We start from the raw sequence: 18,469 nt of genomic DNA on the forward strand, positions 1-18,469 counted from the left end.
CAAATCTCACCAGTTTAAAGCTCCCCTGTTCTCTAGGCTGACTGGCAAACCCCTGCGGCAGAGCCATCCTGGTATCCACCAACAGGCTCTGAATCCAGAATCCCCTTCAAGAGCTGGTCTGTAAGTTGAGAGGAGACAGCCCATACTTCTTTCTCTGCATCAGGAGGCCCAGAGAGCCTGGGCGGCGGCAGCATGACACTTGCTCAGCACCCAAGCTCACCCAGGAGTGGAGGACTAGCCCGAGAGCAGCTGCTGCTGTGCTGTACAGTGGAACATTCCGGAGGTACCCAGCATTGGAGCTTCAAGAGAAAATCAAGGAGGGAAGAGGATCCACTTTACTACTTTATCCATTTATTATATTACAAGATTAAGGCACAAGTTTAAGCAGCACAGAATAGGAAAATCTTTGGCTGACAACAGTATCCACATCTGTTCTTGTATTCCCCAACTCTACAGACCGGTACACCTCTCAGTGGAGGCCAGCGACACAAAGATGCCAGAGGTAACCTGCCTAGATAAGCAGGGTTTGCTAGAATACATGCCTGGAGCAGGACAACACAAACAGCAGGTGAAGAGGACGTGGCACCAGGACTTCCATCTACCGGCTGAATCAGGCACTTGCACTCACCCTGTTACACAGAACTTTACACAGATGTGCAAGAGCCTCCTCTGTCCCCCCTCAAATACTGGATAAATCTGACTTGTAATAAATACAGGCATCTATCCAAAAGCAGAATCCTGGGCAAAATCACATTTAACATACTGAGCATCAAAACAGCAGGAGCTGATATAAGAAAATGCTGCGCTACACACTGCCTTACGCAGAGGGCAGTACTTAATCCTGCAAGGAAGCCAAGTTTCATGACCAGGACATACTTCAATCACTGCAAACATGACAACATGCACTTAAGTACGACTGGCTTTACAAAATACCTACTGGATATTCAGACCAGAGACAAGGCCAGATAACTCTTGTAGAAGTTGCCCATGAGTACTCTTCTTCCACTATAACAGACTCATACCAAGAGGCTTCTTAAAAATGGTGACTTACCTTCACTGCTATCTGTATTTATTCATCCAAACATTCAACAATTTAGGATTGTTTCCAGAGCTTAAATCTATCCTCAAAGGATGAAGATTTTTCCCTGCGAAGGGAAACTGAAGCAGACCCTGAAGGCCACTCTAATAGAGGAATTTCCAAATGTTTTTATTACTTGGGCAGTACTGTAGTAATAACCCCAAAGAGGGGTAAGATGAAGCCCTTAGAGTAAGAAATGCTACTCAAGTTCTACAGCCACACCTCGCACACATACATATCCTGATAGATAATTCAATTACTGAATGAAAAACAGGTTCACTACTTAAAAGGAAAAGCTGCCCATTAATTCCAAGAGAAATGTATTAGCTTCGTGAAGGGGGGCAAGTCTGCATGCTCCCGGCTTGACTAACTTCTGGTAACTTCTTAATTATCTGCTCATCTTCCATGGAGCCACAGACCAGAGGCAAATACTTCAACAACCCTTACATGAAATAGAGATCACTTAAACACAAATCAGCAAAACAATAAAGTCAACAGTTATAAAGCACAGAAGCCTTTTTCACGTCTGCCTCAGGTGTGGAGAAGCTGTTGGCGGCTGGCTGTTCTCGGCTTCTTAAAGCCCTCACTACTCAGGAGACCCCAGTTCACAATGGCCACCAGATTTCTTCGCTTAGAAGTAAGGAAGACCTCAGAAACACACACTGCTTACTGCAGTACAGATGCAAAGCAAAATATCTGGGTTTTAGAGAAAGCATCTCTACTCAGCAAAGCTTTCTAGAATCTACATGGGAGCTCTCTGCCTCAACAATCTTCTCAACTCTTACTCTCCTCTCTCTCTTTGCCTCCCAGGACCTCAATCTTCCCTTGCAAATCTCAGATTCAGAAGGCTGCCAGCAGGGAAAGATTATCCATGCATCAGTACTTGGCACTTCTCCACGGGGGCCATTTGGAGTTTCTTCCACTGGCAACAGAACCACTAGATTCTCTGTTCCAAGCTCAGAATCTATTTGGAGCAACTATCTAGATCTCTGCCCCTGTAGCATTGTAGAGTCAAATTCCTATGAGTTCTAAAGGGTAAAACCTTCTCGGTTCTTTTTTTTTTTTTTTTTTTTTTGTCAGTCATGGGGCTTGAACTCTGGGTCGGTCTGGACGCTGTCCCTGTGCTCTTCAGCTCAAGGCCAGCGCTCTACCGCTTGAGCCACAGCGTCACTTCCGGTTTTCTAGTGGCTTACTGGAGGTAAGAGTCTCACAGACTTTCCTGTGAGACTGGCTGGTTTTGAACCGTAATCCTCAGATCTCAGCCTCCTGAGTAGCTAGGATTACAGGCGTGAGCCACCGGCGCCCGGCTGCATTCTCAGTTCTTAAATAGGGAATCTCCACCACTTCCTCCCCTCCCAGCCAAAGCTTAGGAGCAAGGCCACCATGAGCTGCAGGCATGGGGTGGGCATGCTGACCTCTAATACCCTTTGGCCATCAGCTTCTCGGAAGCAGAAATAGTGAGAAGAAAATGCTCAGAATATGTTCTGCAAATGCTATAAGGTTTTTGGCAAATGATGTGGTTTTCCTGGCAACTTAGTTTTATGGACCTACAGACCGTCATGTTTGTTGTCTACAGAATCATCAATGAAGTGACTGTCAAGACTCCTGATCCAACCACTTCTCATACCTCTGTGTGATACTGGCAGCATGCAGACACTGAACTTGCCAGAAAGCCCGCTCGAGGTTAAAGCAGAATTGTTTTGACATACCTTTACTCAAAGCCAAAGCCTTTGCCCCTCACCCTGACACAATACTCTCAAGTTCTATGGTCAGATGTCCCTTGAGAAAATCAAGATGATCAAGACTTTGGATATAATTTTTGATATAGTCTGTGGTTGTGCTTATAATAGAACACAAAGAGAAACATTCACGCCTAGTATTGATGGGCAATTCTAGAAGTTCTGTGTTTAGTCTTATTTCTTGGGCTCTGGAAGGTGTGGCAGCCGTGTGTGCGTGTGACACATACACATCACACATGTAGGACCCAGCCCAGGCGTGCATGGTATTACACGCCTTACTTGAAGCTGTTATCTCCATACTTACAGCTTCCCTTCTAGGCCTTTGCTTTAAAACCCAGCTTCTCCTGCCTGTGAAGAGCTGAGAAAGGATTTAGCCTTCTGAGCTGCATCTGCATCTGCACAGTCAAGTCAGGAGAATAAACTTGTACCTGCTCCCCGGCTCCCGGAGAACCACACACCGCATTCCACGAAACAGAGCTAGTTCTAGCGCTCTTCCCAGAGCACAAGGAGGCAAGATGCTGCATACTTCCAGAGCTCAGAGCAGATGCTCAGCAACTGTATTCTCACTTCTTACAGATTAAAAAAACTATGAGGACAAAATGACTGACGCCCTTAGCTTAACAGGAGGTGTGTCCCAAAAAAGAAGCTACAGATGCCTTTTCTCAAGAAGAAATCTTACTAGGTTAAGGTTAAAAAAAAAAAGATGGGCAAAAGCCCACAGCACTATTGTTAGAACCCCTGAAAAATGTTCATGTCCCCACCAAACTTCTGACAACCAAAACGCTTGATAATTTAGTAGGACCAGCAAGAGGGCCTGATGCTTGTGTGTGCCATAGTGTCCAGGCTTCTGGTGAAACTGGGCCGCAGTTCCGCTCATACCTGTTGGACAATACTGTGAGACACATGAGAGGGGCTGACAGCACTGCCTTGGCCTCCCATCTATAGATGCTTTCTAGTTTGTCCTCAACATTACTTGGAAAGAGTTTGTTGCCATCAGTTGAACCACATGCCCCATGAGGAGTGATGGGGGGTGGACAGGGCCCCTCCACCTCACCCCCATCCATTCCATACGATCCCCGTGTCCTGCGGGTGAGGCCGCCTGTGCCGTCTCCACCCCAAGCCTGCAGCAAGCCCAGTGCTCAGGTTTGCACAGTCCTCTGCTGCTGGATGTGAGACCCTAAGAGCTAGAGAGCAGGCAGCACACAGCTCCGAACGTACCTCGGCGCAAAGCTTGAGGCGGTCAACCCCGATCCTCCGTCGGGCCCAGGCTGGCTGGCCACGGCCATTGCTTCCTCTCCTCTCCTCTGGCCTCAATCTGTCTTCCTTCTACACCCTCACTTTGAGGCAACCATAACTTCACTCAGGTTACACTCCAAAGACCAGTCCTAAAACAGACTATCCACGCAAAGTGCCCTAACTAGTGTTGTCTTCAGTATTTTAGAGGTTAAAGTCTCAGACCTCGGACTTGCCCTTCCTTGTTTGCTTCCTTTCTTTCTTCTAAGAAGGCACAAGAAAAGGATCTTGGAAAAACACATTGAGAGAGAAAATTCAGTACCCTATTACCTATTTCAGTTCTCTTCTCTGAACCAGCATCTTCTAGCTTTGTAAGAGAAGCCAAGGCCTCTGAAGTCGCATGCAAAACATCACAGCAAAGGTACAAGAGACCCACACCCTTAATGGTCCTGGCTTATTTCTGTGGCACTTCTGTCTCACATCTATAACCTGGAAAACCCTAAGCATGCTGTGTATCTACTGGTCTGACCGCTTTCAAAGCCCATGAGCAGGGAAGCCTGTGTGCTCCTCCACACCAAGCAGACGACGGCTCCAGGGAAGGGGTGTGAGGCGGCTCCCCAGCCCCTCATGCAGGAAAGTGGGCGGGGAACCTGAAGAGATCTGAAGGCCACCAAAGCAACTGCTGGCAAACGACCATCCATTTCCTGCAGTGCTATCTTGAAAAAAATGCAATGGGGTAGAAAGAGTATCCCCTTGCAAGACAGCTCGCATAGAAGAAGAAAGCCAGAGCCATGATCTTGATGCAAGGTGTCACAGCGAGTCTTCTCCTCGCCCACCCGCCTCAGTTCACAGGAGGAGGCCGGGAGCAGCCCAGCCTGGCACCAAGGAGGCCGTGGCCGGGAAGCCGGCGTGCAGCTTTGTCCTACTGGCCACGATCAGATGTGTCAGGAACGAAAGGGTGACCAGTTCAGACATGTCCTCGAGGTTCCGAGCCTAAGGGACACATCTTATACGCAGACCAAAAAAAAAAAAAAAGCGCATAATAAAAAGTAAAATTAAAAAGAACAAAGTGGAGACAGAGATAAATGAGAGAAGTTAGGATGGAAGAAGATCAAGATCATGCTAATTCTGTTTAAAAAATACTGTTTAGTTCAGAAAATAGAAAGAAGCCTTGTAACCACCTGAAAACCAAGCAGGCAATGAGATGATGATCTCCATCCCTGGAGGCTTCTTACCCCCACCCTACTCACTTAGAAAATATCCCACAATGGCACAGGGACGCTGAATTACGCCAAGAGGAGCTCTAGATATTTCTAGCAGGTTCTTCTTAAATTAAACATGCAAAAAAGTGAGGAGAATGTGGCATTCCAAGAAACATCCAGGTTCGGGTTTATCTGCTTAAAGCCAGAGCATCCCACCTACAACGTTAGCCTCCATTTCCTATTTCTTCTGAACTTCGTTTCCAAACCCACATACATCTCCTCTTCCACTGTATGTAACAGAATCCATGGCCTTCTCCTCTCTCTGCAGTCATGCAGGCTTCCTGTTCTCTGTAACATTATAAAGAGTAGTCTTATAATCGGGAATCTTCGACAATGCCTTTCCTGGTTTCCTGTCTGCAACCATCTTGATCTTTCTTTTCTCTCTCTGCTACTTTTCTTGTTTGTCAGATTTCAGGTACAAACTGGGTGGCCGTTAGATGAGAACTTCCATCATCTCTCCATCGGGAAACTCCATCTTATGCAGCAAACTGCTGATCCGGCCTCTTCCATGACCAGAAGAGTTCTCTGTCAAATGGAAGAAACATATCAGCACCCTTTAATGTGATTTTATTTCACCCAGAAGTGTCCTTCATCACAGAATATACCTAAGGAAGGCCACGGGTTTACGTGGATAACCAGGGAAAGGGAAAAGCTGAGTGACAGGACTCAAATGCAAATAAAAGTAATCAGGCCAGACTCTGGTGGTTTGAACCTATAATCCTAGCTACTCAAGGGGCTGTGATCTAAAGATGACAGGTGGGAGCCAGCCCTGGCAGGGAAATCTAAAAGATTAACTTCCAATTAACCAGTAGAAAAGACAGGACTAGAGGTGTGGCTTAAGTGGTAGAGTTCCATCCCTGAATGGAGTAAGCCCAGCAAGAGTGTAGGCCGAGTTCAAGCCTCAGTGCCTGCACAACAACAAGAACCATGGTGTTGATGAAGCTGGGGCTCTGTACAGGCACTTTGTACCGGCGCGCCTCACCCCCACCTCTTAGAGCTGCCTGTGCCCTTCATATACTCCTTGCCCTGCTTAGAAACGGGCACCTCTCCAGCAGGAGACATGAGCCCTTGGCATTCAGAACCTTGAAGGCAATGTCTGTGAACCTGACACACCCCAGACCACCTCCTCTGGGGAAGGGTGAGTTACACGGCACACACCACCAAGGTGGAGGCAAGGAGTGTGCTCATTTCACACGTGGTAAGTCACAAGCGTCTACACACACACAGCCTAAAGGTGTTGGCATGAGCATGACTGGAGCGTGCTCAGCTCCCATCAGACTCCTTCTCCTGTGCCACATGGGGCCCTGGTCCCTCAGAGTCTGGTGGGGACGCTGCCACGTACCTGGCCTTTCTGCAGTCCCCTTGGCGGCTAGGTGTTTCAGGAGAGGGCTGTGGGAAGGGGTTGTGCTCAGTCTGCCGCGGCTGGGGAGGGAGGCCATGCTGGGCCACAGCGGTTGGGCACCCCTGTCGGTCTGGGTGCTGCTGTCCTTGCTGCCTGTCTTGGCGTGGGCGCTGCTGCCGGCCGAGGTGGGGGCTGGAGAGGTGGGTGGCAGGGCGGCAGGGGCGTGCTCCTGGTGCTCCTTCCCAAGCAGCAACCCTGAGGGCAGAACCGCGCTGGCAGTGGCGTTCGCCCTCCCCCTCCTCCTCCTCCTCCCCCTGCCCCTTCCCTTTGCTTCTCCCTTCCCTCTCTCTAAAAACAACCAAAAAAAATCCTAATCTTCGAGATTTCGTTCTTGACTCCGGAGTGCTTAATTCACTCAATGATTTATTAGCCAAGCACTTACAAACACAGAGAGTAAAAGCAGAAAGGACTCAGTTTGGTCTCTAAAATATACACTTACTTTTTTGGAGGGGGTCAAGAGGTGTTATTTATATTTAACCTGGTTAAATATAAATAAACTGTAGAATAAAATTATTCACGGGACAAAACCACTGGGAAGGGCTGTACTCAGCCTGTTGCCATTGGAGAAGGGACAACAGGGTTGAGAGAAAGCAGAAAAGAGGTGCTCAGAGCCAGAGAACGAGGGGTGGGAGATTTCTGCAGAGCTTTCGGAGACTGTGCCTGCCTTGTGCAGCAGGACCGGACAGAAGTCCTGTGCCTCAGAAAACTTAGAATGCTTCTCTGGTCCTGTGTGTGTTCCCACTGACCTCCTGCCTTCTGGACAGGTAGGGGAGGGACGGGTCTCCCACAGCTCCTGAGCTGTATGTGTTATTCTGTGAGCCAGACCTCTCTGGTGAAGAGGTAGGCTCCCACACAGCAGAATGCCAGCCAGACTCAAGAGAAGTCCTGCGGCAAGGGTGGGCTAGGGAAGAAGATATACTGGCTACAGAAAAAGGAGATGGTGTGTAGCAGAATTCACTTGCCTCAAACGCTTCCCACACAGCTGGACCTGAGTGCTCAAACACAGCACACATTCAGAAAAGTGCTAGCACTCCAGAGCTAAAGTCTATAGGAAAAACTTGTTCATTCATCTTGTTAAGAAGCCGGCCATTCATAAAGCACCCGTGCCAGGGCCCACTTCTTAAATATGTAACTTGGCTGTAAGGTTAAAGTGGAGGTTGGGCGCCGCTCTGGGGATGGAGATCCTGCCTTCCTAACTGGCCCCTAGGCGATGCCCATGCCGAGTACCTGTGGACTGTGTGGAGCAGCAAAGTCTTTGCCTAGTGCTTCACACATATCTCATTTTGAAGTACACAACATGCTCTTATTCTCCAACAGAGAAGGAAACGGGAGCTCCGAGAAACTAACGTCTCACAGCTGAGAAGTAGTGATAATGGGAGGCGAACCAGCGGTGGTGTAAACCCGCTGTGGAGCACAGCCCGCGTTCTCTCTACTTCCTCGGGCTGTGTGTTAACGTGGAAGGCTGGCAGGTGCTCCTGAGTAGGTGACAAGGTGAACAGCCTCTAGCCAGCCATCTCCTGAGCGTGCTGAGCAGCCGGGAGCAGACCTGTGCCTCCCTCTCCTCCCAAGGCCTTCGATGAGGTGACGGGGGGGGGAGGCAGAGCCCTCAGGCTCGCTCCCATTTTTGATACCCGGACACCAATTATAGCAACAAGGGGAATACTGCTGCAGACAACACAGCAGCTTTTCCTTCAGGCCAAGGTCCTCAGCTCCCCGCCATGGGCCTGCCAAATCCTGGGTGTAGGCACAGAGATGCCCTGGGCATCTTGGGGCGAGTGGAAAAACGGAGGAGAGGGCCCACGTTCAACCCAGTGTTCACACTCACACATGATGACAGGTGAAGACTGCTGGAATCCCTTTTAGAACTGACAGGCTTCGCCATGTCTCACGGCGTTCCCACAACCTAAGTGTGACCGAGGAGGAGACGCAGACACCTGCAGTGCACGGGTGCGGGCACCGCTCTGGCTCCTCAGTGGCCTGGCCGAGGGAGGGTGCGCTCACCTACGCTCCCCTTCCACGTCTTCTCCTCCATCAGCTGGCCACTGGTCAGGGAGGTCTGGCGCGAGTGGGTCCCGGCGGCGGCTGCAATGGACGGCACAGAACGGGCAGGCCGCAGGCTGGAAGGGTCCATCTTCCCGGCATCTTTTCGGGATCGCTGCTGGAGGACCTTTATCATGGCATCCTTCTCTATGATTTTGGCATGGAGATTTTTAATACTAAAATCAAAGCAAAACAAAATAATCCTCATGAAATACCATTTGGTTAGAAAACTAACGTTCCTCTCAGCCTGTCCGAGGGGCTTTAACCGTAATTTGGTGATGGAATTCAAGTGTTGTTCACATCTTCAAACATCTGCCACCTCCAAACTGTTTCAGGTGAGGCTTAGCACTGCCCTTCTCTGGCGCTGTGGGAGGTTCTAGGCCTCGGGGGGGGGGGGGGGGGGAGGGGTGGTGAGAATGACCAGGCCCCACGCTCGGGTTGCCCTGGACCACGGCTCAGGGACCACACTTAGCAGGTCTGGAATGGGGGCTGGCGGGGGATGGGATAGCACACAAACTCTTCAGCCCCCAAACAGGGCAAATTTCCACCATGTCTTTCCAAGGGGGAAGAAAGGAAGAATGGGCAGGTTCTGGAGGAAGACAAGTTCTCCTCGTGAGAGCAGTGAACACTCCTGAGTCTCTGCGTGATCCTGGCAGTGACTGGCCTACCACACAGCCTCACTCTTCCATCAGTGCCCAGGGCGCCTCAGGCCCAACTCACGCAGGGAAAGCTAGTGACTGCTGTTAGTCTGCTGGAAACCTGAAACCCATCAGAAGAGGGCATTAGCTAACATGTCTTTATCTTGTCGGTCTTGGGGATTGAACTTGGAGGTTGGGTACTGTCCCTGAGCTCTTCTGCTCAAGGACAGCGCTCTACCACTTTAAGCCACAGAGCCACTTGCAGTTTTCTGGTGGTTTAGTGGAGATAAGAGTCTCAGGGCTGGCCTTGAATGACCATCCTCAGATCTCAGCCTCCTGAGTAGCTGGGATTATAGGCGTGAGCCACCAGCACCAACCTACATCTTTCACTGAAATAACATAAACTCTTGCTTAAAGCCTCTGGTCACTGAGATGACTGTTTCTCCTTTCCAGCTTGTGGAATACCCAGAGCTAACATGGACATCTAAGTTCTGTCATGAAACAGCCTCCATCTCAGCCCTGGCGCTGATCTGCAATTATCCCCACAAAAAGCACTGGGGCAACTGGCTTAGTCGTGAACACTCTCCCCCCCAGGCAGATGGGAGTTTCTGGAGCTCTCCAGTTCATGGCCCCCCAGAGCAGGGCAGAGAATCTCTAGAAGAGCTGGCTGGACAGTGAGGACAACGGTCCCTTACGTGAATTCCATGTCCTGACATCTCCTGCTGGCCTGAGCCACCTCCTCCTCCTCCTGCCAGAGGTGGGCCTCCAGAGAGCTCTCGCCGTAGCTGCCGTTCCGCGAGTGGTTGACGATCGTGGTGTCCCTGGAACACAGAGCACACATCACAGAAGCCTCGCTGGAGTGGCGCAGAGGCGCAACCGAGAGGAAGCCATTCTGCTCTTCACCCTCTTCTGGAGCCCAAAGGCCTCCGGCCTCCTGCCTCCACTTCTCAACCCAGCCCCGCTCCACAGACGCCAGGACAGAGAGGTGGCAGTGCCCAGGAGGAGCAACCGAAGGGCACCATGCCCCCAAAGCTCCCCACACACGCCTCACCAGCTCCTGTCTTCCCAACTCTAGTCAGAATACAACAGTGTCTAAAGAAAGCAAAATGGCATTCAAAAATAAAACTCCTCTGCCCTTTCTACGGGGTATTATGCTCTGTGGCAAGTTATGAATGTGCAGAGATGGACACCTGCAGATTCATCATCCTTGTACGTGATGATTTTATGCTTCTTCTGCCTTTCACCCTTCTCCTACATTGATGGCTCACGTAACCCTAGCTACATAGGAAGCTGAGATCCAAAGAACTGGAATTCAAAGTCAGCCTGTGCAGAAAAGTCCAAGGGACTCTAGCTTTAATTAACCAGGCTGGATTTGACTGCAACCTTCAGTTCTCGGGCTCCTGAGTAGCTAGGATTACAGCTTTGTGGGAGCCCCTTTGAAATTGGAGGGTTCCCCCAAATATACAGATCCTAAAGCTTTGGTGATTTCAAGCATCTCCAAAGTAAAAGCCCTGAGCTCTAGGCAAAAGACAAATAAAGAAAAAGGCCGGCCATGGGGGGGCATCCAAGACCCTGTGTGAGGGCAGCAATGTCTACTGCTGGGGTCCAGCCACCCAGGACCAAGGAGAACCGCGTGGCTGGTGCAGACACTTCTTTGTGACTTAGCTTTGTGGACTGCAGTACTCTCTAAGCAAGCATTTACAGGAAGAATTAGGCTCTGTGCCTACAGAGAGAAAGTAAAGCAATGAAAGTGGGCACTGACATCAGCAGGGAAGGGTTCCCAGGAAAGTGAATCAGATCTCAGGTGGCCCACGGTCCACCACGGTGTGGAACCAACCACTTGTTTTCCTCACTTATAAATAAGAAGTATTGCTCTCAGGGTTGCCATGAGGATTACGTGACATAGCACCATGGTGCAGGAATCACAGAATGTACTGTGGTAACATCATTCTTAAAGATCACGTGGAATTCCACAGTGTGAATGGATGCCAGGTTATTAAATGGGTCTCATTAGACTTGATGCTGTTTAAAATGCATTGATATTTTTGGCAACAGTGGGATTAACGCCTGGGACATTCATAATGAAACCTTAGACAGATGTCAGGAACTAGAATCTTACTAAAAACAAGGTACATACTGTCAATTATCTTCCAGAAATGTTACATCACCTCGCTCTTCATCTAGCCTACAACTTAAAAAAAAATTTATTGTAAAGATGCCATACAGAGGGGTTGCAATTACATGAGTAAGGTAATAAGTACTTTTCTTTTTTTTTTCTTTTTTGTCAGTTGTGGGGCTTGAACTCTGGGCCTGGGCGCTGTCCCTCAGCTCTTCAGCTCAAGGAGAGCGCTCCACCACTTGAGCCACAGCCCACTTCCAATCCTGAGTAGTTTATTGGAGATAAGAGTATCAGGGAGTTTCTTGCCCCAGGGCTTTGAACTGATCCTCAGATCTCAGCCTCCTGAGTAGCTAGGATTACAGGCGTAAACCACCGGTGCCTAGAGTAATGAATACATTTTTTGTCAAGCTTTGTTATACCCTTATTTGTTGTTCTCCCAATTAGCCTGCAACTTTTTTTGCTGGTCTTGGCCTTGAACTCTGGGTCTAGGTGCTGTCCCCGAGCCCCTTTTGCTCAAGGCTAGCACTTTCCCACTTGAGCCACAGCACCACTTCTGGATTTTTTTTGAGTAGTTTATTGGAGACAAGTCTCATAAACTTTCCTAAACTGGCTTTGAACCGTGATCCTCATATATCTCAGCCTCCTGAGTAGCTAGGATTAAAGGCGTGAGCCACCAGTGCCTGGCTTAGCCTACAGTCTACAAAAAGCAATGATCTGCAGAAGATCTCTTCCTCTGGGGTGCTGCTGCTCTGGTGCTGTCTGGGTACTGACTGAGTGCACAATGCTCACCGCTCGGCTGCAGCGGACGCCGCCGCACTCATGGCGAAGTGGCGGATGGTGCTCTCCTCCAGGTACTTCTGCTCCCACCTGGTCATGTCAGCTTCCAGGGCCAAGATCCGCTCCTCCTTCTCCCGCACAAGTTCCATGAGGGCAGGGGCACTGTATTCTGGAACGTTGGCGGGCTGGCTAGTTCCATGTTTCTGGAGAAGCAGAAACAACGCCCGATGCTTAAAATGTCTGTAAGGCCACAGCAACCCCTGTGTGCAGTTAACTGCACAGAGCAGACATACCCTTCCGGATCTCAAGTCCATGCAGGGCTCCAGTGTGTATGACTACACGACCCTAACACACACCTCCTCATCTGTCTAGTCGCACCTAATACTACTACTACTCACTCAGCTATGAAACAAGGAATTATCTAATTCTGCAGAAGCTGGATTAACCACCAGTGTCTCTAAGCTAATCTGAAGTAGTCAGGATTCAAACTCCAGTCTGGCTCCACAGCCTCAAAGTTCTAACCTAAGAAGTGATTGCTGTTGGTTTTTACCAGAGACAACAATGAATTAAGTCTTGGCTTCTTGATCTCAGCACTTCCTCTAGAATCCTGAGAGCACATTCAGTTGCTCTGTCTCTCCTCTGAGTGGGAGATAAAATGGAGGCACAGATGTGGGAGTGAGATGCCCATGCCCCGCTGCAAGGCTCTCGTCTGCAATGGGATGTAGACCTGCCCCAGGAGAGGCCTGAGAAGAGAAGCAAAGGAGCCAGCAGGATGTGAAAGTACATCATCTCTAAGGCATAGAAAACTCATTCTCTGTCCCTTCTTTTCATCTCTGTCAGTAAAAGGAAATACAGTTGATTTACCGAGACTGCTCACAAGCAGTGCCAGAGTGCTGGTTCTGAGGCGGTTCCAACTCCAGCCCAGAGGCAAAGACGGGCCCTCTCAGGGTCTCGGGCTTCGGCAGGCCTCTGTCTGAATGTGGGCCAGGCTCCTTCACACTTGGAGGGGGCACAACTTCATCCTGAGACAGGTACCCCTCCCTCCCCAGTCCCAGGGGCTGCACACGTTAAATGCAGAGCCACTGCAGGGTGTGAGAAGTATTTAAACACATTAGCAAAGCCATGAATCGCCCAGAGCAGCCGCTGACAGCTGAGCGGCTCGTCCGAGTAAGCGCATGGAGGCTTAGGCTCTTTGTACCGGGTGCTTCTATTCTACAAAGCCTCCAAATATGTGTTATTCTAGGAAGTGGCAGCTAGCCAGTGTCCAACACTGAATGAAAACAGCAGAAGGCACCTGTCCTTACTTGACCTGGTGAGGAAGCTGCCAATCCCATTTGGACAGGACCTAGACTCAGGTAGGACAGATGGACCAGGCCATCAAGATGAAAAGACCTCTATTTTTAGACACTTTCCAAGAAAGTGCCACAGCCTCCTTACGCTGCTATTTATGCTTGTCATTTCCTATCTAGTGGCCACCAAAGCAGTTTACTTTTTCAGCATCCTCTTGACTTTTCATGAGATCAGAACAACTCTTCACTGTCACCAAGGGTTACTTCATAAACCTGGAATATCAGCATTCAAGCATACAGAGAGCGCACTGTCTCCACAAGGACCTATGCCGATCAGAACATAGAACTGAAGGTCAGGCAAGACAATGTCTGACACCCACTTAGCTGGTCCACAGTTGCTGTGTGCCAGGCATGCTCTGGGGACACCGCAGTAAAACCCAGAGCTCTGTCTGTCCCCACATCAGGGAATGTCCTGATGAGCCACATGACCTCCGGCTGGCCTCAACCTCCCTGGCCTCCCTCTTCTCCCTCAAAACACTGTCACTGTTTCCCTTCTACCTCACAGACGACTATAAAAGAAATGACAACGACCTTAAGGTCTGTGTTGGCGGGTTTTTAAAGATACAATTGTGAGTTCTTGAGAATGGTTTTGTGTTCATCATCTGTCTTTGGGAGGGCAAAGGGAGAACAGAAATGGAGGGAAAAGGGTGAACAAACGAGCAGCGGTACCCTCAATAATATGCTGAAGCTGAACTACACAACCTGTGGGTGTAAGCAGGAGGGAAAAACTAGGAGAGAGCGTGAAGCAAGGGGTGACTCGTGTACTCACTACCTGATTTATGTAACTATAAACCCTCTGTCCATCACCTTTATTTAAAGAAAAAAAAAAAGGAAGTACTTGTTTTTCTTTGTTTCCTTCCAGTTCCTGACATGGCCCTACATCATTGCAGGTACAGGAGATAACTTTTAGTGACAGAACTGTGAGTTCAGTTTCCTTGCTGCTAGTTCCTACTGTGTGGACTTCTTTTTCTCTCTACCTGTTACTCCACTCCTCAGCAGAGAAGCCGGGTAAATGAAGAGTATGGAAGAGGACATCAAGAACACTCTAGGGGGCTGGGAAGGTGGCTCAGTGGTAGAGTGCTTGCCTTGCATGCATGAGGCCCTGGGTTCGATTCCTCAGCACCACATAAGCAAAAAGAAAAAGGCCGGAAGTGGCGCTGTGGCTCAAGTGGTAGAGCGCTAGCCTTGAGCTGAAGAGCTCAGGGACAGTGCCCAGGCCCAGAGTTCAGGCCTCAGGACCGGACCCAAAAGAAAAAAAAAAAGAAAAAGAAAAAGAACACTCTAGGGCTTCAATGACTCTGACAGCAATGATGTTAACGACAGTGGTGAGAATGGCCTTTCTTCATCGACTGTTAAGTGCCAGCCACTGTGGGGAGAACTCCTGAAGATTTTCTCAGTTGTCCTTAGGACCTTGTGACAAGGACAAGGACATTGTGATTGCAGAGATCACTTACCCATGGCTGTTTTCTGCCCTCAGTCTAGCTCTGGAACCTGTGCTTCCAGTGAAGACAGGATTCCTTGCCATTCTGACCCCCTCCAGTGTGTCCAGCACACCTTGCAAGAGTGGCGCGCTCACTGATCTTAGAATGTCAGGTGGAAAGCCCTGGCTGGGTCCTGGCCTCAGCCACTGACACAGCATGGGTGTGGTGCTGACCCCGAGTTCTCTGACACGCCCAAGTCTCTCCAGAATAATGCCGGAGGGTCAGGGAAGCTGGTCTCACTTCCTCTTCGGGGAAGGCAGAGACAAAGCGGTGTTGTTACAGTGTGAACTGAGCACGTTTTCTAGGGGGATGGAGGGAGAGCAAGCTGTATGTGGCAGAATCTTGTCACGGGCAATCACGTCTGCACCAAGAGGATGGTGCCATCTGAAGCACATTCTCCTCTTCTTTCCGCGGGCGGCAAGTTACCTTCTCAGAGCAGACAGCACTGCTTGGTCATGCACAGGAAGCCACCAGAACCTCACGCTGCACGGGGAGAGGACACAGATGGCGCCGCGCCCGGCGCAGAGTGCAACCCTGGCCGCGGGTGCCTCCCGGGGGACGGACCCCGGCCCCTCACCTGCTGGGTTCTCAGGGCATCCAGCTCCCTCTCCAGCCAGGTCCGCAGCCTGCGCTCCATCTGCTCTCGCTTCTCACATGCCGACTGCAGCTGGGTCAGGGCCTGCTGCAGCTTCTCAACTTTCTCCACGTATGCTTGCTTCTCTCGAAGCTGAACAGAGAAGAGCAAAACAGCACAGACCTGAGGGCAGGTTCACGCAAAACAGCACAGACCCAAGAGCAGGCTCTCACGGCTGTGGAGGGGTGGCAGAGGGAACATGCCACTGAGTGCAGTCTGCCACTCGGTGAGGAGCAGCCTCCTGCCTGACGTTCCTGGGATAAAGCCGAGGCGCCTCCACCTGCTTTGTTTTCTGTGAACTCTGGAAAGTCTGTAAGCGCAGGATCCTCCGCCTCTAAGAAGGCTCATTAGGTCAGATGTTGCATGTGCCATTCATAAATGACCCATGCTCCAGCACACACCATTTTCCCCGTGTGCAGTCAGCAGAAGATGACCACAGGATTTGCCTGTTTGGTCCTGCTGAGCAGTGCGTGCCCTGGGGCAGTGCTGGCGTCCAGGAGGCACCCAGGACGCCCTTGCTCAGTGGACTGACATTGTCCTAAACCACAGCCAGGTCCTGGAGCCTGGGTCTGCCCCCTTCACCTCTGATAAGCTGAAGCACACCCAGAGGAGTCTGGTCAGTAACAGTAACTCTGTCGGCACTGCCACACGAATCGCTGTTCTTTATATGGAGTATTTCATGGAATGCCTCCCACTGACAATGAGAAGAAAAGTTTTTTTCTTATTTTCATTTAAGAGACGAGAAAACTGCTGGGTACTGGTGGCACACTCCTGTAATCCTAGCTACTCAAGAAGCTGAGATGTGAAGACTGAGGTTCAGAGCCAGTCCAGGCGGGAAAGTATGAGATTCATCTCCAAATCACCTTCAAAAAGCTGGAACAGAAGCTATCTATGGCTTGAGTGGCAGAGAACTAACCCAAATAAAAAAGCTAAGGGAGGGGCTGGGAAGGTGGCTCAGTGGTAGAGCGCTTGCCTTGCATGCATGAGACCCTGGGTTCGATTCCTCAGCACCACATAAGCAAAAAAGAAAAAGCCAGAAGTGGCGCTGTGGCCCAAGTGGTAGAGCGCTAGCCTTGAGCTGAAGAGCTGAGGGACAGCGCCCAGGCCCAGAGTTCAGGCCCCATGACTGGATCCCCCCAAAAAAGCTAAAGGACAGCCCCCGAGTTCAAGTCCCAGGGCTTCATGCATGCTAGGCAAGCACTCTACCACGAAGTCACATTCCCAGCCCAGGTGCATCTTTTTTCAACAACAACAATTGGATTAAGAACATCATTTTGGAACTCATCTTTTCAGCGTGCTAAGCATACAGATTATCTCTGGCCTTTTTCTTCCATACTTTGAACCTACATGAAAGGATGCTCAACCCAGCCGGGTGACACAGAGGTGACAGGGCCCTCACAGAGGGCCCCTTCTGCCCGGCCCCATCTCTCCTCCTCGAGGGCCCCTTCTGCCCGGCCCCATCCCTCCTCCTCGAGGGCCCCTTCTGCCCGGCCCCATAGCTCCTCCTCTTGCTCAGCTTCCACAGCCCAACTCCCTAGTGTGGACCTGGGACATGCTTATTCTTCAGTTAGGCCTGAAGGGAAAGTCAGCGCAGCCCAGTTCATAAAAATTAAGCCAACAGGTTGATGTTTCCAGAAACGACTAAGTGTGCAGTATTTGGGAACCATCAAACCCCCTGGACTAAGGTCACAGTACTGCACAGCCCGTTTCTAGAACTCAGAGTGAGATCTGCTGAACTTCAATCCTCGACCCATTAGCAGATGATTTTTGCCTTTTTCCTTGTAATAGGGAGCCCAAAGAACCAGCAACTGAACTCTTTTTTTAAAAAACTGTTGGCCTCTCTTCTGTACAGGCCCAGTAGTGTCCCTCGGTATGAAGCTGTGAGCTTGCTGCTGATAGTGTGTCTGTGCTGCCTGGTTTGGAGATATCCACATTTGTTTTTCACTCACTTTCTTTACCCATCCCAAGTCAGCTCCTCAAGGCACTTCTGGCTCAAGCAGCGGTGTCAGGAAAGGCCTGGAAGCCTCTTTCCCTTCAGACCCAATCCCCGAGGCTGGCCTCACCTCCTCTTCCAGCTTGATGACTCTGGCCTGGGCATTGCTCAAGGCCTGGTCCAGGATCTCAATGTGTCTCCGATGGTCCTCGCTTGCAGTCCGTACCACCGCCAGCTCCATTTCTAACCTCTCCTTTTCCTTCAGGAACTCTTTGTCTGGAAGGGAGAAAGGACAGAGCTCGCTCTGTCAGAAAGCACTTGGCCACCGGGCTCCCGTCCCTGGCAAGGGGGAGAGCCTAAGAGCAAATGTTTACAGGGCCGGGTCCCTGCCATCCCCCTTCCCAACGGCAGTGGAGCCTTTGAGAGCTGGTAACGGAGAGCCCCCAGCTCACAGAAAGGCTCACCGTTTATTAGCAGCTAAGTCTCCCTCTTGCAGGATGGTCCTTACTTTGTTGTTATAAGAGATCTTAGGAAAGGCCAGCTTCATGCTCAAGTTTTGGCTGAGTTCTGATGCATATACAGAGAATTCCTAGAACAGGCAAGTTGGCACACCAGGGAATTCATGCCCAGAATGGCTGTTTACTCAGTGGATATCAATTACCCAGAGCTATTTGGAATGGCGTTGTTTAGCCTGATGGCTCTGGTCCCACTGACACAGAAGATGTCTGCTCACACACTGTTTACTCTCAAAACCACAGCAATGGCAGAGGCTCTGAGGCCAAGC

General features: G+C 50.2%; 1 protein-coding gene across 5 annotated transcripts in view; it reads right to left on the reverse strand.

Annotated features, from left to right (window-relative positions):
* Window positions 1–2,128: 2,128 nt before the first annotated feature.
* Window positions 2,129–18,469, reverse strand: part of LOC138841312 (angiomotin-like protein 1) — a 54,755-nt gene continuing 38,414 nt past the window's right edge. For all 5 annotated transcript variants that reach the window (XM_070041994.1, XM_070041992.1, XM_070041995.1 and 2 more), the window contains 7 exons: window positions 17,816–17,961; window positions 15,696–15,845; window positions 12,301–12,491; window positions 10,088–10,213; window positions 8,716–8,930; window positions 6,655–6,909; window positions 2,129–5,837 (listed from right to left, as the gene is read on the reverse strand). In XM_070041994.1, coding sequence (XP_069898095.1) covers window positions 5,746–5,837; window positions 6,655–6,909; window positions 8,716–8,930; window positions 10,088–10,213; window positions 12,301–12,491; window positions 15,696–15,845; window positions 17,816–17,961 — 1,175 coding nt within the window. In that variant the 3' untranslated portion in view covers window positions 2,129–5,745. The remainder of the gene's footprint in view (window positions 5,838–6,654; window positions 6,910–8,715; window positions 8,931–10,087; window positions 10,214–12,300; window positions 12,492–15,695; window positions 15,846–17,815; window positions 17,962–18,469) is intronic.

This window comes from Dipodomys merriami, unplaced genomic scaffold (genome assembly GCF_024711535.1).
Source record: "Dipodomys merriami isolate MVZ:Mamm:240054 unplaced genomic scaffold, mDipMer1.0.p SCAF_314, whole genome shotgun sequence".
Classification (NCBI taxonomy): domain Eukaryota; kingdom Metazoa; phylum Chordata; class Mammalia; order Rodentia; family Heteromyidae; genus Dipodomys; species Dipodomys merriami.